The 27411-nt window shown below is 32.7% G+C and overlaps 1 protein-coding gene across 19 annotated transcripts in view; it reads left to right on the top strand.

Moving 5' to 3' along the window:
* Positions 1-27411, top strand: part of C2CD5 (C2 calcium dependent domain containing 5) — a 94970-nt gene that overhangs the window by 27901 nt on the left and 39658 nt on the right. For 11 of the 19 annotated variants that reach the window (XR_012094467.1, XR_012094468.1, XR_012094466.1 and 8 more), the window contains exons 9-13: positions 4294-4379; positions 10522-10630; positions 14544-14609; positions 23988-24102; positions 27067-27162. Coding sequence is in view for 16 of the 19 variants with exons in the window: in XM_037990265.2 (XP_037846193.1) it covers positions 4294-4379; positions 10522-10630; positions 14544-14609; positions 23988-24102; positions 27067-27162 (472 nt within the window). In the remaining 3 variants the exon portion in view is untranslated. Of the gene's footprint in view, positions 1-2513; positions 2706-4293; positions 4380-10521; positions 10631-14543; positions 14610-23987; positions 24103-27066; positions 27163-27411 lie in introns of all 19 variants that reach the window. The other 8 variants (XM_007967902.3, XM_007967901.3, XM_037990262.2 and 5 more) reach the window with 2 other exon arrangements.

The raw sequence follows: 27411 nt of genomic DNA, 5'->3' as shown, positions 1-27411 counted from the left end.
ACATTTGACTAAAAAGTAACACTAGTAGCTTGTAATCAGTTGCATACAAGCATTTTTGAATTTATTATTTCTGCCTATTAATGAATATAATTCTAAGATTTTATTATGAAAAAACTTTTAACCACTGAAATGGTTGTATTAGAGTACATCTATCTATTTATTAACTGGATATTTAAAATGTTTGGTTTTACTAGTCTTTCTAGGTTAGAAAATAGCATTTTTACTTATTCTTAAATTTTTCTGTTTATTAAATTTATATCTTTTTCTATTGTATTTTGATGAATGATTTCTGGGTTTTTATGAAAATGTTTTATGATAAAAAGTTGATGAAAAATCAGATTAGTTCCTTATACCTTAGAATAGAATTAACTTATTTAAATCATTAAAGTATTATTGTTTAGAAAAATTTAAAATAAATTAAACTTAAAAATTAATGATGTGAAATTTTTATAAATAGTATTTTTGTGTGACAGTTTTCCCATCAGATGATTAAAACAGTTATTTGTTATTTTTAATTAATATTTTTTAATAGCCCTATTTGTATGTTAGAAATTTATAAAACAATCCTAGATTTTGTGAAAACAAGGAAAAGAAGTCTAAATCCAAAGCAGTGCTACTTCTAAGGAAAGATCATTTTTTAAAAAGGCTGTAGATTTAATTTCTGTTTTTATAAATTAAGTCATAAAATATAAAGATAAACACCTGTTTTCTTGAAGATAACAGCTTCATCTTTCTAGATAATTATGAATAATGCCTACACATAATGTAGTTATTTGATAGTAATATATGCTTTGGAATTTGGCACCTTACCAGGTTTATGCCGTAAAAACTGAACCATCCAGACTGTAGTGAAAAAAGATTTTTTTTTTTTTTCAGATAAAGCGTAAAAGACTCTGGCCTTAAAATTCATGACAATCAAGACAAAGACTTACATTACTATTTGAGTAATAAGTTTAAAAAATATTTTTGAGACTGTGGTCCACTGACTGCATATTCCAAGCCTTTATTAATTATTATTATTATTTTTTATTTTTTTGCCATACCATAGATAACATTTGGAAAGCATTTCCTTGGTCTTTCTGTTTCTTTTTTCTTTTTTCTTTTTTTTTAAATTCACCAAAAAGGCCAAGCCTAAAGAAGATTGTCAAGTAATAATTATTAATGAACTTGTCATATTTTATCTTCTGGTTCCAAATTTTTAGTTTAAAAATTTTTATTTACAAATGGGGTGTTATTCCCATGTATTCCTATATTTATAAGCTGCCTCTAAATAATTTTGTTCTTCCTAAAATTATTTATTACTTCAATAGCTTATTTATATAACATTAGCAATTTTCAGCCCCTTGGCCTTATATTGTGAGTCCCTGAATCTCTCTGAATTGTCCTGAGGAGCACTCCTATCTTATGGAGACTTCAAATGGGAAAATTGTGATTGTTGTAAGAGTTCTAAAACTAAAATTTCAGCCTGTATTTCATGATTTTCTGCCTTCTAATTTACCTGTATCAGAATCAGTGTCCTGAGAAATAATGGACAGACATAAGCTGATTATAATTTATTTGGGAATCCAAAAGTAGAATAAATGACGTTTAGACAGAATTTTTTTTTTTTTTTTTCTGTTTGTAGTTCAAGCTACATTATCTGTTTTTCTGGTAGGTCTCTTAAAAACTTTTATATTTATTTCTTTAGATACTAATTTTGACATTTACAAGGTTTTATTTTTATATTTTTTCCCAAGTATTTAATAGTGGAATTTTAGATTTACTAGTGTTAGAATATTGATTTGATACCTGATTTTAGCTAATATTTTTAGCCAGTCTTTTAACTATGTATAGTTTTTACAGAGGATATTTGACCCTTAGGGTACTCAAATCTCGGTAAATGCAAATAATACTATGATCAGAGTAAAGTATTAAACATTTTAGAGGAAAAAGAAAAGTATTAATATGTATCTCAAAACTGGACAGAAAGAAGTTAATATTAAAATTAATACTGACAACTGTTTACCTAATCCAGTACTGAGTATTTTTTATGGGTATTCAATTAAAGTGCCCATAAATGCTATCTAAAGTTAGTAACATTTGAAGTACTGCACCTTTATAACTTTAAATAAGTGTTTATATTTTAGGCAGCAAGTCTGGCTCTAAACATTTGAAAATGTGCTATATTTTAATCTTACAAATTCTTAAGCCAAAAAGGGCAGGCAAGTTAAGTGTTTTTGAAGATGTCAATTAAAAGTTATTAGAATCACATAAAATCCTAAGTTAGTGATTTAAAAAATTTTAGTGAATGTGAAGTTTGTAAAGTTTTTGTTAAGTTTTAGACTATGCCTTTTATTTACATTATGTGGGATAGATGGTCTTGCTAGTGACTTTTCATTTGCTTAGTGTAATTTGTCTGTACATTTTAAAGTTCATTTTTATTGTTATATTTTGCCTCATCATTGCTTTCCTTAGCCTGCATTTTTTGATCATCTTCTGAATCTGCATCTTTTCTCTGCTACTTTCCTCCACAGCACCTTACCCACAGGGACCTAGGATTTACCTGTGTCCCAGCTCCCCCTCTCTCTCTTGTGGTTCCCTTCATCTTAAAAAGTCCTGTCTCCTCCTCTCGGAATCTAGCCTTACCCCTCATCATTCTAGCCTTGTCAGCCCAGTTCTGAGGAAAAGTGTTTCTTTCAGTGAAGAGCTGTTCCTGGCTGCTTCTGGTAGGATCACATTATGTCAGCTTTTTAATCCCTTTATTTTTCATGCTGTAAAGAATTATTAGATATTTTATACAAGATGCCTTTCTATTATTTTTCTTACTGGTAGACAGTTAAATAATTGGAATTATAAGGATATAATTGAGGATTACTTGATGGCTAATCATGAATATTCTGCCAAATTATTTTATATATTAAAAGATATGTCTAAGGACATAGATGTGGGTATTTCTAATATTATTAGATTCTTATTACTACAGTTTCTGTTTTAGATGCTTTACTTTCTTTCTCTTCATACCAACTCCATTCACATTGGACCTGTATCATCATGTTGCTAAACCAGTTGGTTACATTAGTAAATTATCCTGTTTGAATCAGTTTAAGTCTCATTTTGGTGGTATTCTTTCATTATCTTTTTTTTTCTGTCTGTTGCACTAATTATTAAATTTTTCTGATATATTTTCTGATATTTCACTTATCACTACAAATTTACATTTTATTTTCTGGCTTTTAATATGCTTCATATAAAGATCTTAGTTTCATTTCTATGTTTAGTATTGTATAGTCTCTAAAAATAATGTTCAGATTACTGTAAGAAAAATCTTTTTTTTTTTTTTTTTTTAAGAACAGAATGGGACTATACATATGCTAACCTTTGTTTCCTTATCCAAGAACAGCTAAAAATGTAAAAGTTAGTTTCTTTTTAAGTCATTGTAGTACATTTGGCTGTATGCATCTTCAGTTTTGAAAGGGATGGGATTAACTCTAGTCTGTAGAGCACTGGCTTCTTACCTGTCCCCTGCTTTCTGTGATTCTTTGACCATAGTTATCTATTGGCATGGTCAGAACAATAAAATAAGGTAGGGAAAGAAATTTAAAATGAAGCCATAAAAAATATATCTAAGAGCTTGGGAAAGGTACTTCTTTCATTCATAACTATGTACATTTGTGATGTGTCTATTACATGTCCGTGGTTTTTTGTTTATTTAAAAAAAGTTTATGTTGATTTTTGTGAATGAGTATTGACAAGTATGAAATTAATACTGTTTTGTCATGATATGTTTAGAAATGGGAAGTTATAAGAAAATAGATTTGACTATATTTCAAAATCACCTAAATTTTATGTTTTTTAGAGAATCTTGGAATATTTTAAGTGAGCACAAGTAGTGCTTTTGTCTCTATATTTACATTTAATCAGACGTATTATATTTCTCATTTTTTAGTATTCCTAAATTGTTAGCATAGTAATTGTTATTATCTTGATTATTTTAATTAATTGAAAGACTCAGCTTTTAAAATGGAATATTATGGAAAGTTTCATCACCTTAACATAATTTTTCTTATAATTTTCAGAAAAAATTAAGTCCAAAGCTAGCTGGGGTCCGTAGGGCTCTGACATCTTGCATCTAAAGAAAACTTTGTGAATAAAAGTAGAGTAAAATATGTGCTTTAGTTGTCATCCCCAGTGCTTTAAATGTTTCGATCATTTTATCACATTTCAACTCATGATGTTTATGAAGATGAATGCAATTAAACTTTGTTTCTATAGTTGTTTTTTTTTGGTTGTTATTTATGTACTGATGTTCTGTAGGAATGGGAAGTGGTAGTGCTGGAAAAGAAGGGGGGCCCTTTAAAGCTCTTTTAAGACAACAGACTCAATCAGCTTTGGAACAAAGGGTAAGATTCACTTGATATTCTTTATTCTTACACTGTTAATATGACTTTGTTATCTTATGCTTCCATGTACATGAACTGTTTTAGTTACACATCTATAATATTGCAGTTTTGAAGTCCAAAATGGATTTAAGATGTCAAAGTAATTTGTTTATGGATAATTACCTTTGATTTGGAATAATTGCATAATAATAATTTTTGTTTTGTCATTTGATCTTTTATCAGAAATACTATTTTTGAGAATACCTATTGAATGCTGAAGTAATTTTCCATTACATTTATTATTGGAAAGGCGATGGTAAACATTTTTGCAGAAAAAAGTATTCCAGTAGCATTTTATTATATTAAAAATAATTCCTTAGTATATAAATACATTTGTTTGCTGAGATTACTTTTATCATTGGCCAATCTCTTAGGAATAAGAAATGTACAGATTCTGTATTTCTAAAGATTAATATAATGTGGTTATTCATTATAATGCATCTATTTTAGTTATTGTAAGTTTGATATTTAGCTATGTTTGTTGATTGGGAAAATAAGCAGTTACAGTTTTTGGATGATTTCTCTCTCTCTCTTTTTTTTAATAAACTTCATTGCTAAGGGAGGATCGCCTCATAGGTTCTGTAGAAGGCGGGTATGTTTCCGAAAAATGTGTGAGAGCCTATTTCTTGTATTGATAGCTTTTCTAGTTTTAATCTTGGTCATTTAAGTTTTATTTAAGCTTTTAGCAAATGTTGACAGCATTTGTCTTTTCATAATGCAAAGTTTTTTTTCTTTTTAAATTTAATAGCACTGTGAGGCTCATGTTCTTTTTTTCTACTAACTAATATGGTGCATGTTATATATGTCATGTCAATAATTTTAAGACATAGTTCTATAGCTTTCATTATGTCTGATTTGGAAGCTATAAGCATTCACAGAATTTTCTTTTACATGTTCTATATTACACTAGCATTTGGGGGAAAAAGGTGAAAGAGTAAATACCTGTAAAAGGATACATTTCATAAAACTAAACTATTTCTCCTCTAGAGGTTGGTACAATTTGTTTTCTAGACTTTTCCCTCCTTATGCTGACAGTATCTGTGTATGCACTGTTTACTTAGACAAGGCTGGAGAGAGCAGAGCTGAACTAAGCAATGATGAGGCTTTAGCTCATTTTTTGCTTCATGCTCTATCAAGCAGCAGTTACCTTCCAGCTACTCTTGCACCTTGCAGGCAAACCTACAACTGCCACCAAAAGGCCCACCTAAACATTCAAATCAACTATTAAAACCAAATGTAACAAAAGACTGAAAACATTGAAGAGGGTCAGAGTGAAGGTGTGTGTGTGCATTCACTTACCATTTTTTTTGGCCAGAATGCTCTTATCTTTTTCCCTGTTCCATTATTATGTTCTCTACAGAGTTTTTCACAATAGGAATATGCTTGCTTATAATCAAATTACCATTCTGGAATTCACAGTAACAGAAAAATGTGGGTTCCCTTGAAATTCTATGTAATAAGATTTTACTTTGTATGTTGTGCCTGTGACTTTACTGTCTGTACCAAGAATCTTTAAAAACCATCTCACTTTAAGGGAAAACAATATTAAGCAATGAAAACCATTTTGAATTTAGTTTGGATAAAATTTGTGTTTTCAAGTATGCATTTAAACATTCTTAAAATTTTGGACACATTTATTCATTGGACATAGATTTCTAAATAGTCTTCATGGAATTAACAACAAAGGTGTAGAGAACTATAGTTTCATTTACAACTTTGTCAGTCCTGAGTTGGCAGTACATCTACATCGTCTAACCTCGAAGTAGCAGTTACTTAGGTTTATGAAACTACTTCTCTACCTTGTGTACAAAGTAAGCAGCAAAAGCATTATCATCTTTGGCTTTCCTATTCACTTGTGACTGCCATTAGTATGGCTTTTGTTTTAGGAAAAACAAGAAGTATGAAGAATTCTCCCCATATGTGTTCAGATATGACTTAATTCTGCTAACCTGAACGCTAGATTATGTCACTGACATGATCTACTTATATGATGTTTCATATTCATTTCTCTCTCTTGGTAAACAACCCTTAATAAATTATATGGCTTTTTTTTTTTTTTTTCTTGAGGAAAGAGAAACTTTATTTGCCCAATCTCTTTTACGGATTATTCAAGTAGTAGTTATCAAAATTAAAAGTGTTATTCTTTACTCTCACAGAAGCATTGCCGGGTTTTTGGTAGATGAGAAATAGAGATAAAAGTTTTGTTTAGATTTAACTTCCACCTATGAATTTTTTGATGTAAAGTAAATAGATATTTAATTAATTAATTAGGAGAGAGGCTCTCTCTATGATGCCCAGGCTGGTTGCGAACTTCTGGGCTCAAGTGATCCTCCCATCTCAGCCTCTTAGAGTGCTGGGATTAGAGGCATGAGCCACTGTGCTCATCCAGATGTTTTTCAATAAGACTTTTATTTTACCTGTGAGAAAATATGGAAGTACTTTTTTAGTTCCTTCAGTCAAGAAACCTAGTTAACTTAGTTTAACCTAGGATTTCCCAAGTACATTTTATTAGAACTTTCCTTTTAAAATACCTGTTAGTGAGGAATGCATTTTGGGAAACATTGATATAAGGTAAACTCTTGAAGAATTTTGATCTTTTTAGAAGTGACAGTAAAATTGTACAATAAATCATGGTAGAAATCTGTTATTGATTTTTTATCTAGAAAGTTTAGTCTTTTGCAATAATAAAGAGTATTTGATTTAAAGAATAAACTATTTAAATATCTCCTAAGAAAAATCCTATTTAAATCTCTTTTTAAAAGAATACTCCCATTGCGCTCTCATGATTTTTCAACTAACCTGTCTTTGAGCACACACTATTAAATATGTTTATGCTGCCTGCCCTTGGCTTATGTCAGATCATCAGCATGTAACTTTATCTAGGTACCACAGGGAAAGCTACTTTAAATATGAAGACTTTCTGGAGAAAATTTCTTCTGCAGTTCCTAAAATTCACATCTAGGTGTTGAAAGCAGGATGTGCTTGGGCTGATCTTAAGAAAGCTATTCTTTTTTTTTTTTTTTTTTTAATTGAGACGAAGTTTTGCTCTTCTTGCCCAGGCTGGAGGGCAATGGCGTGATCTTGGCTCACTGCAACTTCTGCCTCCAGGATTCAAGCATTTCTCCTGCTTCAGCCTCTTGAGTAGCTGGGATTACAGGCATCTGCCACCATGCCTGGCTAATTTTTGTATTTTTAGTAGAGACAGGGTTTCACTATGTTGACCAGGCTGTTCTTGAACTCCTGACCTCAGGTGATCCACCCACCTCAGCCTCCCAAAGTGCTGGGATTACAGGCGTGAGCCACTGTGCCCAGCGAAAACTATTCTTTTAAACAGAAGAAAAATCTATAAATTCATCAGGTGTAATAAAATCAAATCCTTAACTCTAAATGACAGTGAAACCAGATGATAAAGTTTGTTGCTCACAAAGAATCTAGGAATACAAGGCCCTCTTGAGTTCAGTTTTTCATATAAAAAATGGAGATAATAGTACTTCCCTCATATGGGAAGGGTTATAAAGCACAGACTACAGGGCCTGGCACATGGAAGTACTTGACAGTAGTTGCTAGTTATGGTGGTGATGATAGGTACTTAACAATCTGGTATAGATTTCAGCAGTAGCTCTTCTAATAAGAATTGTATGAAGACAGAATTTTGGTTAAATAACAATGAGATTTTTTATTTTTTATAGGTTTAATTTTGTGTTTTAGAATGAATTGGTGTGCCGAGTAAGTTAATTGGGGACATGTAAGGTGGCGAGTGAGTTGTGGCCTCTGGGCAGCCATTGCCCTATATGTTTCTTTCTGACCAGCTCCACTACGATGCTTCCCCTCATTTCTTTACCCCAAACAAAGAACTTTAGGGAGAAGGGTAAAGAACCCTGAATTGAAAAGTCATTTAGGTTCATTTATTCATACTTATATAAAATCTTATATGAAAATGTTTTCTAATATATAATGTACCTATTTAATTTCTTTAGAAGGGAAAAGGAAGTACTGTCTTCCATTTAGCTTACAAAAATGTTACTTTCAGTATCTCTTGTCTAGATATTTGAAAGATTTAAGTAGAAAGATTACATATAAAGTGATTTTTTATTCTGTGAGACCACCACATGCCTCAGATATTTTGAGGAAGTATTAAAATTTAAGTGATCCTAACACTGAACCTAACTACATTATTAATAATATAAGCTTACCTATACATTTCTCATTTAAAACTCACATTTATAAAATTCAAATGGACTTGCTCAGTGACTACCAAACTGTTTTCCCAACTTCTTTCTTAACACTTATATTATCGTGTAATTACCCCTGTGTGTGCTGTGCCTAACAATAAATCCATTCAAATATTTTTATGACTCAAAACTTCATTTACATTCAAATTTCTTAACAATAAATATGAATTCATTATGAGGTAATCTTCTAGTTTGCAGTTTTTATTAGATTTCCAGGAAGAAAACTTGGAGGACAGAAAAAGAAGTTTAAATGGAAATAAGGATGCATTTTGACTAAACATATTATAATACATTTATTATAAGTGATGTGCTCTCCTTCCATCCTCTTCCTTATCTTCCCTCTACCTGTCTGCTGGGCCAAACCTAACCACTTCCATAGAGTAGTTTTTTTACTCTTTTCTTATGTAGCCTAGATTTTTCTTTCTCTTGTTTAAAGATTACTTCTAAATTTGAACTGAATTTATTTCTAAATATGTGTGTGTGTGTACACATGTTTTTTATACTCAACCTTCATGGGTTACTGAGTTGCACAGGACTGATTGCTTTTGTGCTAAATGATTCCAAGTTGCTGTGCTTTGTGATCATGCTTTTGTGAGTTTGTATTTTCCATGCTTGAAGCAGCCAGTGAATAATTCTTGCTGCTTTTAGTGTGCCTGCTTCTGGTGGTATTCTTTATCTCTTTACCAACTTTTATTGGTTGCATTTAATCTGCGGTGGTCTTGAAAATAAGATCATGATAAATTTTAGAATTGTTTGTTCTTAAGATAAAAATTTGTAACTACTATAATATAGTATGAATATGATCTGTGGGAGTCTCCTATGAATAAAGTATATGAGCTTTAGCGCTTGAGACCGTAACAGTTCTTTTGACTGTTGAGAGCCCCGTTTTGCTTATTTTTCTCAATTATGCTCAATTATGTTCTAAATAGCTGAGCCTACTGGTAAGTGATTCCAGTTAAGTGAGCTACATTAATCTTGCAGCCAGACAGGTCAAACATCAAGTTATCCTTACTTGCAACCAATTTGTATAATGTGAGGGGCCTCCATGTTTCTGCAGGAGCTCTGTTTTCTTATTGGGTGCTATTTCAATGAATTTCCTTTCTCGGCTTTTTCATTTCTCTTTCTTGTGTTTCTCTTTGTCTCTAAGTTGATGAATTTTATGTCTTTAAGAGAGAAGGAGAGAATAAAGCGTGCAAGAACTTGTGGAGTTTTATTGCCTTCCTGTTATCTATGTACCTGTCACCTTTCCTTAATGTACCTTTATGCTCTTGTATTTGTTCCTGCCACATTGGTGTTGATAGAGTAACCTCAGGCAATGATTCTTTAACCACCTCCACTTGATATTTGCCCCTATCCTCTTTCTCTTAACCCACACTGCTTAGCCTCTCACTTACCCTCCCTTGGTCCCACTTTCATTTAGATCTCTTGGCCCCAGGTTTTTAGAGTCTTTACCAGTGTCTTATACTGGGTGTTCATGTGAAGGGGGTGTCTATACCACTGAGAAATAGATAATGGGGTAGAGTGATAGGGCAGTTCCCTCATCTCATTGAGAAGTTCCATCAGAGTTGGAGATTCAGAGGAAGGAAGAGTATGTTTTAAAGATCTTAAATTGAAAGAACACTTTTTTTTTTCCTTATTGAGAACTGACGAAATGGGTCTTTGGATTCTGTATAACATTGTATATATGGGGAAATGGATTTGAAACTCTAAACATTTAATAAAATTTTTAATTACAAAGCATGTGTAATGTAGAATGGGTGGCCTTTTATTTCAAGGGATGTAATACATTTGCTTATGACAAGCTTTTTAATCAGCAAATTTTTTACACTTTACACACGGTAAGTTTATTTTTCCCGTATTCTTTCCACTAGGAATTTCCATTTTTCACCTTGACGGCATTTCCTCCTGGATTCCTTGTACACGTTGGGGGTGTAGTTAGTGCACGTTCTGTGAAGCTTTTGGATCGCATCCACAATCCTGGTATGTTCTTAAAAAGTTTCAATGTTTCCTTTATTTAAATTGTGGTTATTAAAATTGATTTTCATGATTTTTTAAAGCCAAGTCTATCTGAAAAGAGAAATGAAAAGTATAAACTAGCATGTTACTTTAATATATTTGTAGTGATCTTAATTATAAATAAACTAAGTGTATTTTAGTTACTTTTCTGTAAAAAACAAATCTTAATTTATTTTTGGTCACAATATCACTTTAAGGAAATCCTTAAATAACTTTTCTTTGACCCAGGGGAGATAAACATTTTTATAAATTGACCATTATGGCCATTAGTTTAAGATGTTAGTTCTTTTCATTAGCAGTAGCTCTTTATAGATTGCTTATTTTCATTTTTCTTAAAACAGATATTTTTAAAAATGTAATGGTAAAGCTGGGCACAGTAACATGTGGCTGTAGTCCCAGCTACTCAGGAGGCCGAGGCAAGGAGGATCGCTTGAGCCCAGGGCAACATAGCCAGACCTGGGCAACAGCCTGGGCAACATGACAAGACCTGTGTAAGCACTGTGGGTGTCATAGGAACAGATAAGTAGCAGAGGGAACCAGATGAGTCCATGGGTCAAAGACCCTCTTCCTGAGCAGGCGACTGGAGCTGTCATTTCTTAGAGCTCATTGTGTAACTTGAACACACTGGGACTGTCTTTGACCATGGCCACCTGTCCCCTCCAGCCTGCCCAGGCAGCACTTAGGAGACACAGATCCCAGCACTGTGCTGGGATTCCACTCTGTCATTGGTGGTGGAATCCAGCATGGGCAACAAAGTAATTGTAGACTTTGTCTAGAGTAGCTAAGAATTGAAAAACAAACAAACAAACTAACATCTGGTCCCTCAGTTTCTTTTATGTAGCTATTTGTTCTGTTTAAGCAAACGAGTAAGAATAGTAGGTTACTTCTTTAAAACATAGGAACATAATTAAAAGCAAGTAGGCATCAAAGTCCTACTGGATTCAGGCCCTTGGATCAGAAATACTCTAGTGATTTTTCTGTGTCTAAAATAAGCATGATAAATAGTGGGAACTTTCCATATAGAATGTGTTCTTATATCTCTCATTGACTAGATGCTCAATCAACATACATTAAACCTGAAGTTATATTAGTATTCTTATTTGGCATATAGACGTATATAGTTTTGAAAATTTTAAATTGTCACATCCAGTGACCTCTTTGTGAGGCTTGTATTGACAGCTATAAAAAGAAGGGTGGCCGGGCACGGTGGCTCATGCCTGTAAAATACTAAAAATACAAAAATTGGCTGAGCATGGTGGTAGGCGCCTGTAATCCCAGCTACTCAGGAAGCTGAGGCAGAGAATTGCTTGAACCCGGGAGGTGGAGGTTGCAGTGAGCCAAGATCGCGCCATTGCACTCCAGCCTGGGCGACAAGAGCGAAGCTCTGTCTCAAAAAAAAAAAAAAAAAAAAAAAGAAAAAAAGAAAAAGAAAAGAAAAAAAGACGGGTAAAATGCTTTGAAGTTATTGGACCAAAACATTGTAAATAATGACTATTTTTGAGGATACAGAGCATTACTATTTAAAAATTTTTTTTAAAGTTTATGCCCTATAGTTTGATGTCATTTGAGTTTATTTCAGAGAAGACTAGAATTCTCTGGACCTTGAATGAGATTTCAGAAAAACAGTGCAAGTCAGGATCATTTAACTCTAAAACTGGGCAAATACATCTTTTAAGCACTGGTTTTCTCTTTTTTTTTCCCTTCTTTAGTTTTTTTTTTCCCCTGTTTCTTATTTTTGTGGTCAATATAAGATGTTTTCTCCATTGTGGTATTTGTGTACAGTACTTAAAGAAAAATTCAGACTGATGCCAGTTTAATGTATTGGGATCTTGAAGACTATGCCAAATTCTACATCTTTGTGTTAAGGAACCTGAATTATTTGGAAAATGCAAGGAAGTACCGAGTTAACATACCTGACATCAACCTTGTGACCCAAGGCCAGTTACCTGTGTTTCTATGGACCATTGACTCAAATATTTTAATAGATGGCACCCACTGATCTAATAGTTCGAAACATGGTTTCAGGAATATATTTAATTACTGGATATCTTCTGCTTACTGAAAAACATTTTGGGCTGGATGCAGTGGCTCATGCCTGTAATCCCAACACTTTGGGAAGCCACTTTGAGGCGGGTGGATCACTTGAGGTCAGGAGTTTTGAGACCAGCCTGACCAACAAGGTGAAACCCCATCTCTACTAAAAATACAAAAATTAGCCAGGCCTGGTGGCAGGTGCCGTAGTCCCAGCTACTCGGGAGTCTGAGACAGGAGAATTGCTTGAAACCGGTAGGTGGAGGTTGCAGTGAGCTGAGATCGTGCCACTGCACTCCAGCCTGGGCGACAGAATGAGACTCTGTCTCAAAAAAAAAAAAAAAGAAAAAAGAAAAAGAAAAACATTTTGATTTTATTTTCTTGCTTCCATGTACTCTGAGTAAGCTATAGAGTCTGGGAGAACAAGTGAAGTTTACTTAAATAAGTTTAAGTAGAGAGCTGTATTTAAAGTGTCACTACTTTAAAAAAAAAAAAACTAACTGCATTTTGGGGTTTATTTTACCTGCCAGTTCATGCTAACTGTGCAAGAAATGTAAGAATCCAGGCCCAGGAAAGAAAAGAGTAATTCTTATTACAGAATGTCTTTTGGGTATTGTAACTACCAGCTCACCCATTGTCTGCCTTTCCTCCCAGTTTATTTTTTCAGCTCACATGTAGAAATTCTCAGTTATTAATGGATTATTTCCCAAAAGGTCATGGACATATACATATAAGTGCTTTCAAATGGTGTATGAGTTACATTTTCATTTTGGTTTATTTTTAGTTAAATACATGTAATTATTCTAATGGTTCCAATATTATATTATTTTGATTTAAAGTATCACATTCTGACTGGGCACGGTTACTTACACCTGTAATCCCAGCATTTTGGGAGGCCAAGGCGGGCAGATCGCTTGAGCTCAGGAATTTGAGACCGGCCTGGGCAGCATGATGAAACCCTCTCTCTACCAAAAATACAAAAATTATCTGGGCGTGGTAGCACATGTCTGTGGTCCTAAATACTTGGGAGGCTGAGGCAGCAGGATCACTTGAACCCTAGAGATGGAGGTTGCAGTAAGCCGAGATCATGCCACTGCGCTCCAGCGTAGCTGACAGAGGGAGACTCCATCTCAAAAAATAAAATGTCACATTCTTTGGATTGTTTTATGTATTATAATACACTAAAAAGGAACATTTTCTTAAGAACATTTACTAATCTCCAGACCTTTTAAGTAATTATTTATGAAGAAATTTTAATATATTGAAGAAAAGCTGAATGTTGAAACAAAACAAAACTCTAGATTAACATCTACCATAATGATGATGTTTTAATTTTGTGACAGCTACTCTGCTGAGAGAAACTTACGATGGATTGAGATGCATGTGCTAATGTTAAAAATGCTGTGTTTGCATTCTCAAATGAATTTTGCAGCTATTTTTTGACTAGTAAATATGGGAAATTTTTGTTTCATTCTCACTATAGAAGGGAAAAAATCTTATTTTAAAACCACTACCACCTGCTAACTATGGATTTTTATTTTGGAGGCTTTTTTAAAGAATATCCTCCTTTGGTAAATTTTGAGCAAACAGGTGACTGCAACAAGGGAAAGAATGGGGTGGTTTTAAAAATCAAGGTAATTCAATAATTAGATTAGTTAATGTTAGATTACTATAGCATGCTCCTTTCCCCTTTTCTATTTCTAGTTCTTATTAACTCTGCTGTCTGTGTCTTTCCAGTTCCTGTCGAGTGGTGTTGTCAATTGCGTTCTTGTTTGTAGTGTTTTTTGTTTTATTCCTATTATTCTGCACCTAAAACTGATCTACTAATTTGCTGTTTTGAACTCAGCCTTTGTCGGAATTATGGGTAACACAAGATCTTACAAACTGCTAGACTGGAATAGTTTCAATTCAGGTATTTTAATGGTCATTCAGTACTACATATGCTGACAAAAATTATGGCAGCTCAGTGAAGTTTTTAGAAATGTTCTAGATGAAGTAAGTTTAAGGTCAATTCAGTTATACAGATATATTCTGTGCTACGTATGTAATAACTCTTGTAATTTCAGTGGAAATGCAAATATAAAAATGTGTTAACTAAAATGAATTAATGAAAGCCATAGAAATATTATAAATTATCAATGACTTTTCTTAGGTAATTAACTTCAGAATGATCATTTAAAATTATATTTATTACGTTTTAGATGGTTTTTTATATCAGGTAAATGATGTAGGCTTTAGCTTTAAGATTAAGCAAGTGTTTGTTAAATATAAGTATTTAATGTTTCATAAATTAAAAATAAAGTATATTTAAATGCACATTTAGATTTGAATAGAATATATTTAGTGTTCTGTAGGATACTGTAAAAGTGTAACTGTTAGCATTTTTATTTATAATTCTAGAAGTGTTCCAAAATAGGTAACTAAGAACAGACTTGGGGGATTAACAGCTTTCTTAAACTTTCCTCCTTCCCTTTCCACATGTGAATATAATTTTTAAAAAGTAATTTTACATGTGAATGTAGTTTGTAGCTTTTAAATAAACCAGACTAAGATAGCAAGTTTTACAGCTGATGATGTGTTTTAGAGTTAAAAGCAATTTTTCTTTTTGATAAAAACATAATAATGTACATTTCTAATTGTTTATATTTTTTAGAATGAAATAATACAACCATTTTGATTCAGTCAGAAGCTGGTATGTTGCCTAAAGAAACTTTTCAGTTATTTGTCTCAGAAAGTATATCTTACAGAAAAGCAAAGGCACCAAGGGGCTCAGAATTTTAGATAATATCTCATAATCTTTTCAATATTGTAAACTTTTTTTGTTCTTAGGAGTTCAAGATATAAGTTTTGATGTAAGTAATGCATGTTTGACTATGAAGTAAATCATATTCATCATGTAGATTTACCTAAATTCAGTCTGGTAAACCATATGATAAGTCCAACATTTACAGATGCAGATTGATATCAATCGATAAATCCATAGGGAAATTTCCTATCCAAGTTTTTACCAGCATGCTGTCACTGATTAGAATTAAAATGATCATTTGTTAGTGTAATATTTTATAATTGGTTTTTAGTGAGAAATTGAAAAATACCTTGCTAGGTTAATTTCTTATGAAAAATAAGAACTTTTAAAACATAGGCAGATTAGTATAGTGGAAAGATATATAGAAAAAGGACATTGAGAGCATGTTCATCATTAATAATGTAGGGAACTGAAATCTTGTCAGGGCAAAGATGTTTAGGATGAGATGTGTGTTGGTCAAATCATAGAACAATCTTGGAAATGGAAATGGCAATAATTAAATCTTATAGACATAGTAAGGACATTGTCCCACAAAAGCAGAATTATGGTTTGGCAAAGAGAAACATGGTTGAGGAAGCAGTATATCTTGCCATCATTTAAAATAATGTCAGGTAGAAAGTGTATGAAGAAAAAAGGTGGATATAAGTTATAGAATGTTAAAAGAACATAAATGATGACACCTCGTAGTATGCTTCTGATTAATTAGAATCTTTCTGGTAAGACCTAGTATATATTCAGAAACAACTGATTTTCATACTCGTTTAGGAAGAATAACTTGATAATTCTGAAGAAAAATTTGATATAGGTAAATATATGCAAATCATTTATGTATTCTTCTCTGTAATTTGAGAATATTTAGCCATTGCTCTCCTATGTAGAAAATCAGGAACTAACCATGGTAGGAAAAGAATTGTTGATACCATTTTTATTAGGGCTAGAATTGCTCATTCACACTGTGTTTCCTGGCTTCTTTGTACCATGTATTACATGAAGCATCATCATTTTAATAACAGCCTTCCAAGAGAAAATATACACCACCATATTAAATATAATTAATTATTAGACATTCTTATTTCAGAAACATTAAAATATGGAAAGATACGGGAAGATTATTATACAGTAATGTTGTATAAAATATGACAGGTCATGCAAGCTTATATCAGAATTTATTTTGTGCCATGCAATTTGCTAGGTGTTAGGGTGGAAAGATTGCCAGTCCCTCTGCCTTCATGAAGCTCATATTCTTGGAGGATAGAAAAACATTAAATAATTTACTGTGTAGTATGGTGTGATACAATATAAAGGTTAAAGAAGAAGGCTTGATTAACTCTGTATGAGGGAAACTTACAGAAGTTGTAATTCTTGAGCTCAGATTTGAAGGATAGATGGAAGAATCACATAGATTTATATTTCGGTACCCATGTTTATATATACTTTGAGTGTGGTTCTGAAACTTCTAGCATTTGCAAAACAATGTCCTAGCCAGTACTCATTTGATGATGTTTACATAGTTAGTTCATGCTTACTAGGTTGCTTACCACGGAGTACAAAATATCTTGGTTAGTTTAGCTTTTTTTTCTGTCTCCTTTTCTCCTGCTTTGCTGCCTTAGTTTGTGTTAACTACAGTGTTAGATTTTTTTTTTTTTTTTTTTTTTTGGAGATGAAGTCTTGCTCTATCGCCTGGAGTTCAGTGGCGTGATCTCAGCTCACTGCAACCTCCGCCTCCCAAGTTCAAGTGATTTTCGTGCCTCAGCCTCCCAAGTAGCTGGAATTACAGGTGTGTGCCACCATGCCCAGCTAATTATTTTTTGGTAGACACGGGGTTTCACCATGTTGGCCAGGCTGATCTCGAACTTCTGACCTCAAGTGATCCGTCTGCCTCAGCCTCCCAGTGCAGGGATTACAGGCATGAGCCACCACACCCAGCCCTAGAAATGTTTTTATAGAGCAGGAAGAAGGGAACTCAATATTAGAATTTATTTAAAAAATGTTACCTTTACTTATCATGCTGCTTATGTTTCTGGCTTGGTAACAGACTTTGAGAAAGGCCAGGCAGGTGAGTGTTGCTGCTAGGAAGCAGAATGCAGCATTTACATTACAGATCTTATGTGTGACATTCTAGGATTAGAAGTGTGTAAGAATAAGGGTAGCCTATGCTCACATTTGCATTTGATCATTGACTGTAGGGTGGAGAATGGGCTTAAAGGCAATAAGACTATAGACAGGGAGACCAATTAGTAGACTGTGTGGTAACCTTGGCTAAATAGGTAACCTAGGTTTTGGTGGTGATAGGAGAGCTACATTGATCAATAACTTATTATGTGCCACGTAGTCTTTTAAGTGTTTTGTAATAGTAGGCCATTTAATCCTCAAAACAGATCTCTGAGGTCGGCACTAATCCTGTTTTGTAGGTGAGCAAAGTGAAATAGTAGTTTTCCAAAGGTGAATAGTTAGAAAGTAGTTGAGTCACAGTTTGTACTTGCGTACTCTGGCTTCAGAACCTATATTCTTAACTATAGATTAATGAGATATTTTGAGTATAATAATAGCAGGACCTAGTAACCAGTGAAATGTGGCAAATGAAGTGGGCTGTTGTCTGCTTTCAATACAAGAGAAAGAAAGGGGAATTATCCCACATAACTACAGCTCTAAAATTATACATAGCAATTGGATGCTACCCTTTGGAAACTCAAGTTTATTTGAGCGTTGAGATGGGAAAATGTTTACAGAGCAAGTTTTAATAGTCCTAATTCAGTTTTCAAATAAGTATGATCTTTTATTTTTTTCCCTTGAGTTACCACTAGAAGTATTTTTGAGTAGCTAACATACATAATTTTTAAATCAGTGATAATCTTGATAGTTGTGGACAATTTGCTATTTTTTCCTCTGTGGAGACTGCATATCAGCTTAGATTTTTTTTTTTTTTTTAAGAAGTGTCAAGAAGAAGTAAAGTAGTTACATAGTGTGGTATCAAAATGTAATTATATATTAGTTGGAGATAGTTTCCGGATGTAGACAAAATTTGTGAGTTGATATTTTAAGTCCTGAGTTAGTAAAACAAGTTGTGTAACACTAGATAGCCTTTTGTTTGTTTTTGAGAATATTTTTAAAAGGGTTTTAAACAGATTTTATTTTAGACAGATTATAGATCTTAGGACATATTATACTTAAGTTTTTCTCATTCATAAACTTCTGGTGATAAGGCAAGCTTTGGATTAATGGTTCAAAATTAGAACATATTAGTCTTTTTTGTTAGCTATCAGAATTATAGTTGTTTAGAAAATTTATTTTAGGAGCAAAAGTGAGTAGTTATGTCCTATAAAAATAAGTATGATAATTACTTTACAAAATATTTAATGGTAACAAAGTGTGAGTCAGCTGATTATATAAGGATATATTTATAGAATGTAGATATCAATCTGCTCATCTGAATGAATTTTTTTTTTTAAGTTTCAATTCAGTTAAGTTTTTCTTCGGTGGATGTTTGTGGAGTGCCTACCATGTGTTGAACACTGTGTTGAGTACTGGGAACAAAATTGTTAAGCCAGGCAGGCATCCTGTCCACACCCAGTCTAGGGTAATTCTTACACTATTTGGTGTGTGCACATGTGTGTATTGGTTAAAGGAGATAGGTGGTAGGCTGTCTTGGAACTTTAATTCTACTGATAATCTCAGCAATTATGATTTTCTCTGAGAGATACTTATAAGCAGATGTACAAACTATACCTAAAGTAGTTATACGGCTTATGGTTTTCAGTATTTTAATAAGGTTTTCAGGAAGTAGATAAATAAGTTCAAGATGCAAGATGGCATAAATACAGTATGTGTGACGTGAGCTTTTCTATATTACCAGTAACTTTGGAATAATGAAAATCCAGTTACATTGTGTGTGTGTGTTTGTGTGTGCATGCGTGTGTGTAGTGAAATTTCACAATTATGGGGTAGACTACACATTTGACTTTCTAAATTTACAGGTAGTAAAGACTCCAGTTTGGTCCAACATGGATTATATCTTAGTTTCCTCCTAACATCCCAAATGACTACGTCTTGATGTTTGCTCTGTATTTGCACATGACTTCCTCTATAATGAGAATCTTCTTCCTAGTCTACTGATCCCCACCCAGTTTGAGGTTATATACTCCTTTGAACCTGAACTCTCTAATTTCTTTTTCATTAGGGGAAATTTATCTTCTTCAAGAGGTTAGCAGTTGGAATGTTACTTTCAGGTATTTGGGAATACAGCTTTTTATACTGTCCGTTAACATGATAGATTATCATTGTGTTAACCTTTATTTGATCCAACCTAACATTTTATCTCCTTTTGTTGATTCATAAATTAGATTGAATAACTGTCCATTTTTAAAATAATTTTTTATTGATACATAATATTTGTTTTATTTATGGGGTACATGTTTTGTTTTGTTACATGCATAGAATAAGTAATGATCAAATCAGGGTATGTGGAGTATCCATCACCTTGAGTATTTATCATTTCTAAGTGTTGGGAACTTTTCAAGTTCTCTCTTATAGCTGTTTTGAAATGTACAGTACAGTGTTGTTAACTATAGTGAATCTGCTTTAAAACATTAGAATAATTTCTTTTTTCTTTTAACCATATTAAAAGAATCTGCAAGGCAGAGTTATTCTCTTCCAGAGCTATATAAAAATGGACTGAACTTAACATTTCAGGTAGTTGGTGTTTCTTAGTTGCCAATTGTGTGATTGCCTAAAATCTCAAAGAGGTTGAGTTTAATAAGGGCATATCATGTTGAGTTGTTCACATTGTTATTTTCTGAGATATAAACTGTCGTTTTAGAATTTTACCAGTTTCACCTGTACTTCAGAAACAAAGTGTTAAAAAGATGGCAAGATATCGAGCTATGGCCATGCTCTAGGAATGTAACATAGTAAAAATGAATGAATTCTGATATCAATCTAAGTGTGCTGACATTACCCCTAAAAGAGACATCAGTGAGGATTGATTTAGGGCTCAGTTCATGCCTGCAATTAAAAGGATATGTTAAAAGATTTGTGATATTATCTACAAAGAGTTTTGACCCATAGAAGAAAAACATAAAATAGTATAAAATATAATTTGTATATTAAACTTATATGTATAAAATATATAATTTGAGTATAAAAATATGTTAAAATATATTAATTTGTATATAATTAAATTTTAAATTCTCCTAAAATAACTTTTATAATTATAAATAATTCTGTAGATTAGCAGAAGAAACATGGTGTTTAAGGTGAAGAGGTTTGTTTCTTAACTTCTTTGAAATGTTTATTAAATGTGACCTCACATCTCAGCTGTATATCCTTCAAATAACTAAATAGTATCATTTCATGTGTGGCATATATAGTTGCCACAAAATTTTAAGCCAGATTCAAACATGTTTGCTTTTATGTTAGTATAGTATCCTCAATTTTGTACTTTTGTAGGGTGAATAAGATAATTCAAATTCATTAGTGTATTTCTTATAGGAAAACACAATACATTCCTGTAAGACTGTAGCTACCAGTTTTTAAACCTTAAACATTCTATTGTAGGGATTAAATGCTGTGATATCTCTGAATTTTTATTGGTAATAGAATAGGCGGAATCATAATTACTACTTGAAGATTCTCTAGCTCATGTCTGGCATGAGTATAAAATAAGCTTTGATTATAAATTTAACTTTTCTTTACTGTTAAACAAATTAATCTTAATTTTGTTTTAATTAAACGCCCCCTAAATTTAGTAGCCAAAAATTTTTCCTTTAGTCTCTTGCTTACAGTTGTAGTTAATTGTTAGTATAATTACCAGTTTGTGATTAAGTGCTCCCTACTGTATGCTTGCCTTGCTTTCACCTAGAATTTAGGGCCATTACTTTCTGTAACCATTTCAGTGAGCTGCCATAGTTTTCAGTCTGTACTGTCACCTGATCCAAGCATGCGCCAAAATATCCACTGTTTCTGGCTCCTGTATGCTGAATCTGCTTTGCAAACCCTTCGTTCTTTGAGCTTTTGCTTTAGCCAAAAACCAAATTTAACAAGTTTTCTGGAGTGTGGACATATGCCATTTGCTTCCTTAGCTCCCATGTTATGTAACTCTTTAGCTTTGTATTAAACTTGTAAATACTTTATTAAATACAATAATGGCATCCCCATGTGCAATTGTGTGGCTCATGTGTTAAAATAAAGGCTGCTTGTGAATTTGTCAGAAGAATATGAATGCTCCACTTGTGCTGCATTCAGCTTTTTTGTTTGTTTGTTTGTTTTTTGAATCAGCCATTTATTCTTTCATAGTGTTTGGTTTAATTATTTGATTATTTTATGTGTTATACTAAGGTAAGTTTAATGTAAATGAACTTTGTATTCTATGTGATATCTCGTAGGAATTGTTATAATATACTTTCCCACTTAGACATGCTGGCCTTTTAAAAATAAATATATGTAGAACTTAAGTAGCTTTCTCCATTTTTTATTAATTTTTAAAACACTGTTTATGGATTACTTTCTGTAAAGTTCTTTTTTAAAACAGTAAAGCTACCATGTATTACTTGTGGTACAGATGTAGGCAAACCTAATGTGAGAAAAATCTATTCTTATAAGAACATAGTACATAAGTATTTGCTTTAGAAAATAATGTTGTAAACTTCTAGAATGGTTTAAAAAGTAAGTAGGTTTTATTAGTGAGCTTATGAAAAGTTAGACTTTTTATTTCATGCAATTTTTTGGGGAAATAGGTATTTTCTAAACTGAGATACATTTCTATAGTTATTTGTGATAAGTATTTTCTCAGAATCATAGGTAATTTAATAGATTAGAGCAACCACTTGAATAATAGTTCATCTTATGATACAAAAATTCTCTTTTAGGAAAGGATGATATTAAATGGATGTTCAGATTGGTCCGTAAGTGTGTATGTCTTAGAAGAAAAAGAGAGTATGGATTTGAAAGTGTATTTTTGCTGTTAATATATATATTTCATTTGGGAATATGAAGAAATTCTTTAACACAAGTAGTATTTGTGTAAAATAGGTTCACTTAATTGTTCACACATTTCTTAATTTATAACATTGATTGCTAATACCATATTGTAGTCTTTTCTATTTCTCATCCTTATTTTATCTTGTACTTTGATGTTTTTCTCAGTTTCCTGAATTCTGCATTTCTTTCTTCTGAAAGAAAGTTTTAAGGTAGCTTTGTCTTGGAACCAAAACTTTAATTCAAGAACTGGCTGGCATCATTTGTAGTTCTGGCTTTTATCTCCTTAATTCTCCCTTTTGCTGATCCTCCTCCCTGTGGAGGAAACAAAAATTTCATCATAGGAATGTGAGCTATAACACGCCTCTTAACCTTTCTTTACTTTGCTGTCTTCACTATTTTACTAGTGAGTATAATTCTACTTATTCTACTAATTTTGAAAAACATATTTTGAAAATCAGATATATACTGCAATTCAAAAATGGAAACTTTGGATTTTTTGGTTTTTAGATTTATTAGTGTCTTTTATATGGAAAATTTACGATGAGAGCTTAGCATTCTATTTAGAGTTGATTTTTTTTTTCTATCTCAAGTTGTTCCCAAATGAGAATTGGCCACAAAAAGAAATAAATTATGATATACTAATTATAGACTTTCTGTTTTTAACATGTTGTACATGAAAAGCTACTATAATTTGCAGCTGCTATCACCAGTAGTTCGCAGCTAAATGCAAGTGATTAGGAAATATGTATGACAGATGCTCCACTTACAGTGCTCCATTACAAGCAATATTGGACTTCTCTTTGGTAATAAAATACAATTCTGTGATTCTAAATCATTTTTAAAAATTACAGACCAATACATGGAGTGTTATATCTGAAATTTTTCCTTATATACATTACCAAAGTATTTGAATTAATTTTTTAAGTGTGTTTGCTTTCTTTTTTTTTTTTTTTTAATTAGTCTCTAATTTCTTGTATTTTGCCTGAAGACCCACATCTCTATAGAAGGATGGCTTACAGATGGCTTTCTCTCTTTTAACATTGACAAATCTTTGCCTTGGAAAGAATCCACAATATAGTGAGTTATAAAAAATAGGTACCAAGAAATGAAATCAGAAGTTAAATTTGTGGATATAACACATAAGGTGTTCACTCAGTGAGGTGAGATGTAGGATATCCTCTTAGTCTAATTCTAAAATTCTAACCATAGCTAAGATAAGAGTTTGGAAACTCTGGGTCTACATTTAAAATTATATCTAATCATATATTCCTTTAGTTATCTCTTAACGTAATAAAGCAAATGCAGATAGGTGGTTTGTTTTCCAGCAATCGAGTTTAAAATGTTAAATCTTATGCCTTTTGAGAAGTAACATTTTAAAGATGGGAAGTTTAAAAATCCATTATAGAATAATACTTCTTTACTTCCCATAGTATGTTTATTTTAAACATTTCATGTTCATATAGATAATGTGCTGTTGAGTAATAAACTGATTTAAAATTTATTTTTCAGATGAACCAGAAACTCGAGATGCATGGTGGGCAGAAATCAGACAAGAAATAAAATCACATGCTAAAGCATTAGGCTGTCATGCTGTAGTGGGCTACAGTGAATCAACTAGCATCTGGTAAATGATAATAACAACTTGATTTTCTAGACACTAATTTAGACTGCCATCTGAAAGGGGAAAAGCTTTATGCAAATAAAAGAAAAGAGAATAGCGAAGTGGTCAGGAGCATGGGCCTTGGAGTACATTAGATTAAGGTTCGTATGCTGTCTTTGCCAGTTAATGACTGTGTAATTATGAGAAAGTTATTTAACTCCTCTGAGCCTCAGTTTGTACATTAAAATGGAGATAATACCACATATCAATTAATTGTTTAAATCAATATTAAATGAGAATATAATACTGGCACATAGCAAATATTAACTCTAGGCTTCCTTTATTCTACTGTGTAACTGTATTAACTTCTTTCACTGGAACCTTTGGAACCCTTAATCTACTGTAAATGAATTGCCATGTGCCTTTAAAGTTTGTCCACAAACTCATTCTGCCTTCTTTTACCTACTGTAATGTAACTTTCTCCTGCTAACAAATCATTCTTCCTAATACTGACAAATTTGGGAGGGGCTTTCATACTCTTGGTTCTCAATTCCATTTTCTCCTTCCCTTCATTTGAACAATCTCCTTCTTTAAAGTACATGCCACTCTACTGTTCCGTTATCTACTTCCAAAGCATTCTTTTGCCTATCTTAGTTACTTCTCTGTTCTCTCTTCCAGTTACACATGATTATGTTCATTCTAGCAGCTGGCATTATAGTTTCTTATTCTCAAGTCCTCTGACCCCACTTAACTTTCAACCATATTTTGGATCTCAGCATCACTTGATACTGTTCCTCCTTAAAATTTTGAAACTATAAAATTTTACTCTCAGATCACAACTTAACGTTTTTCTACCAGTATCATTTGCTCTTTTATATCTAGTTTGTTTTGAACCTTACCTTAACCAATTGTTTTCTCAGCCCCTTACTTAGGTTCTGGCTTTTCTTGTTCTTTTGCCATCCTTGAACCCTACTTTCAGCCCCCTCAAAAGTTTACAATTGATATCATCTAGAAACTGTTTAACCTGCTATCTTATTTTTCTACCATCTATTCTTAGATAATTCTTACTGTCAGATCCTCTGCTCTCGTGGTGATCCTTATTGTTAGGGAAAAATGATTAAACTGTAGTAAATGTGGGCATTACAGAGCCATATTATTTAATCTTCTGTGGGCTTTTCTTTTCCTTTGCAGATCATGTGTTACACTCCTGGACTGTTTATTCCCATAGTAGCTGTTCTACTCTTGTTAACTACTAACTTTGTCATGCTTATCTTGCCTTACTCCCTGGTTGTCTTGCCGCATTGTTGGATTTAATGTCAGAAACTTTCAAGCCTCAGATAAATGGTTTTTTTGTTTGTTTGTTTTTGAGACAGAGTTTCACTCTTTCACTCAGGCTGGAGTGCAATAGTGTGATTTCGGCTCACTACAACCTCCGCCTCCCGGGTTCAAATGATTCTCCCACCTCAGCCTCCTTAGTAGCTGGGATTACAGCTGCCTGCCACCATGTCTGGCTAATTTTTGTATTTTTGGTACAGATGGGGTTTCACCATGTTGGCCAGGCTGGTCTCAAACTCCTGACCTCATGATCTGCCTGCTGCGGCCTCCCACAGTGCTGGGATTATAGGCGTAAGCCACCATACCCAACCAGAGATATGGTTTTATAAAGAAGACATAGTTCCTGGTATCAGATTTATATTCTACTGGATAATTATGATGTAAAATAAATTTTAAAATTGAGATATAGATGCTTTGGGATCCTAGAGGGCTGAAAGCTTGAAGTAGAATTGGAAGAAAGTGTCAATGAAGTACCTGATGCTTGAGTTGGATTTTGGGGGATGAATATGAATTATATAAATAAAAAGAAAAGGCATAGGGAGAGGTTTCAAAGCTTACAAGATGCATTCGACGCTTAAAAGAGTAGCAAAAAAAGGCGGCCATAGAATGTAGACTCAGGATGGCTGAAGATAGGTCACAGTTGGAGGAGTCTGCAAATGAGTTCAGTTAATTTACTTAGAAGTTTGAGTACATCTGACAGAAGCTTTTTTTCCTTTCTAGACCTCAAAAACATCTATGTATTTAAATTTTTACTAATCTTTTCTGTTCCAGCCCATGCTACTTTCTGTTACTGGATTAAACTCTCTGAAATGCACTTCTGCTCTTACAACTTCTTGATTTGAAGGCATCAGTGGTTTCATGTTATTCCTTCTGACATCCTTAATTCCTACCTACGCTTTAAGCCTGGTCTCCCTTTGTTTATTTACAGTTCAGGTGACTGTTCCTTCCCTGTTCTCTTAGGCTTCTGTTTTATTTATACCTGGTTTTCAGCAGTTCATCCCTAGGTTGCTACTTTTCTCATTTGTTTAGGTTATCTCATTCAATAATTATGTTGATTGTTTAATTTTTTAGCTTTCAAATTGGGTGACATATAAAGAATTTAAAAATTATTTTGAATATCAGTTTTCTGTTATATGATGATATAGTTTAAGCTTCATTTAGTATATTTTATGTATTGTTTCAGAAACCTTTATAATGATTTAAATTTAGATTAAGCTATATAAATCACCTATATAGAGATATTTAAATAGTTGTGCTTTTAGAATAATTTTAATAAAACTTCATATACATTTAAAGAATATTTTAATATAATTTGATTCATGCTAGATTCAGCAACATAATTTATTACCGCTTATATATTTTGAAACATTTCATTCTTTCAGCCTTGCCATATTTTAAATGAAGTTACTGTCTTTAATATTAATACTTTATTTCAATTTTTAATTTATGAAGAATTCTTGTCCTCCATTCAAATAAAGTTACCTCTGTTTTCTAGGCTAGGTTTAGGAGTTAAACCTCATAAATATTAATTAATATTTAGTAGAGTCTAACTTGAACTTAAATTGTCACTGTTACAATTATTTTGATATTTCGCATTTTCCAAAGTTACACTGTCTGAAAAATGTTAACTTATTTGTGTTTTTTCCTTTATAGTGAAGAGGTCTGCATTTTATCTGCATCTGGTACAGCGGCTGTACTGAATCCTAGATTTCTGCAGGATGGCACCGTGGAAGGCTGTTTGGAACAGAGGTTGTCATGGCAGCCTGGCTTATTTTCCATAAGGGCAGAGAAGGGAGAGGTTGACTTTTTTTCTCAGAGTTGGGATAATTCTTCTCTGTAGGGTGGCTTACAGTGGTACAGTGTAGAAATCAGGACCAAGCACTTCACTAATTTTTAACTAACCCATAGTAACAGAGGAGTATTGGATTCTGTACTATATGGCAAACATTATTGTTTCTAGTATCTTGATAAGTGACATGTATGATTGCCAGTTGAATT

Source organism: Chlorocebus sabaeus, chromosome 11, assembly GCF_047675955.1.
Source record: "Chlorocebus sabaeus isolate Y175 chromosome 11, mChlSab1.0.hap1, whole genome shotgun sequence".
Lineage (NCBI taxonomy): Eukaryota > Metazoa > Chordata > Mammalia > Primates > Cercopithecidae > Chlorocebus > Chlorocebus sabaeus.
This window is presented reverse-complemented; position numbering and strand designations above follow the sequence as displayed.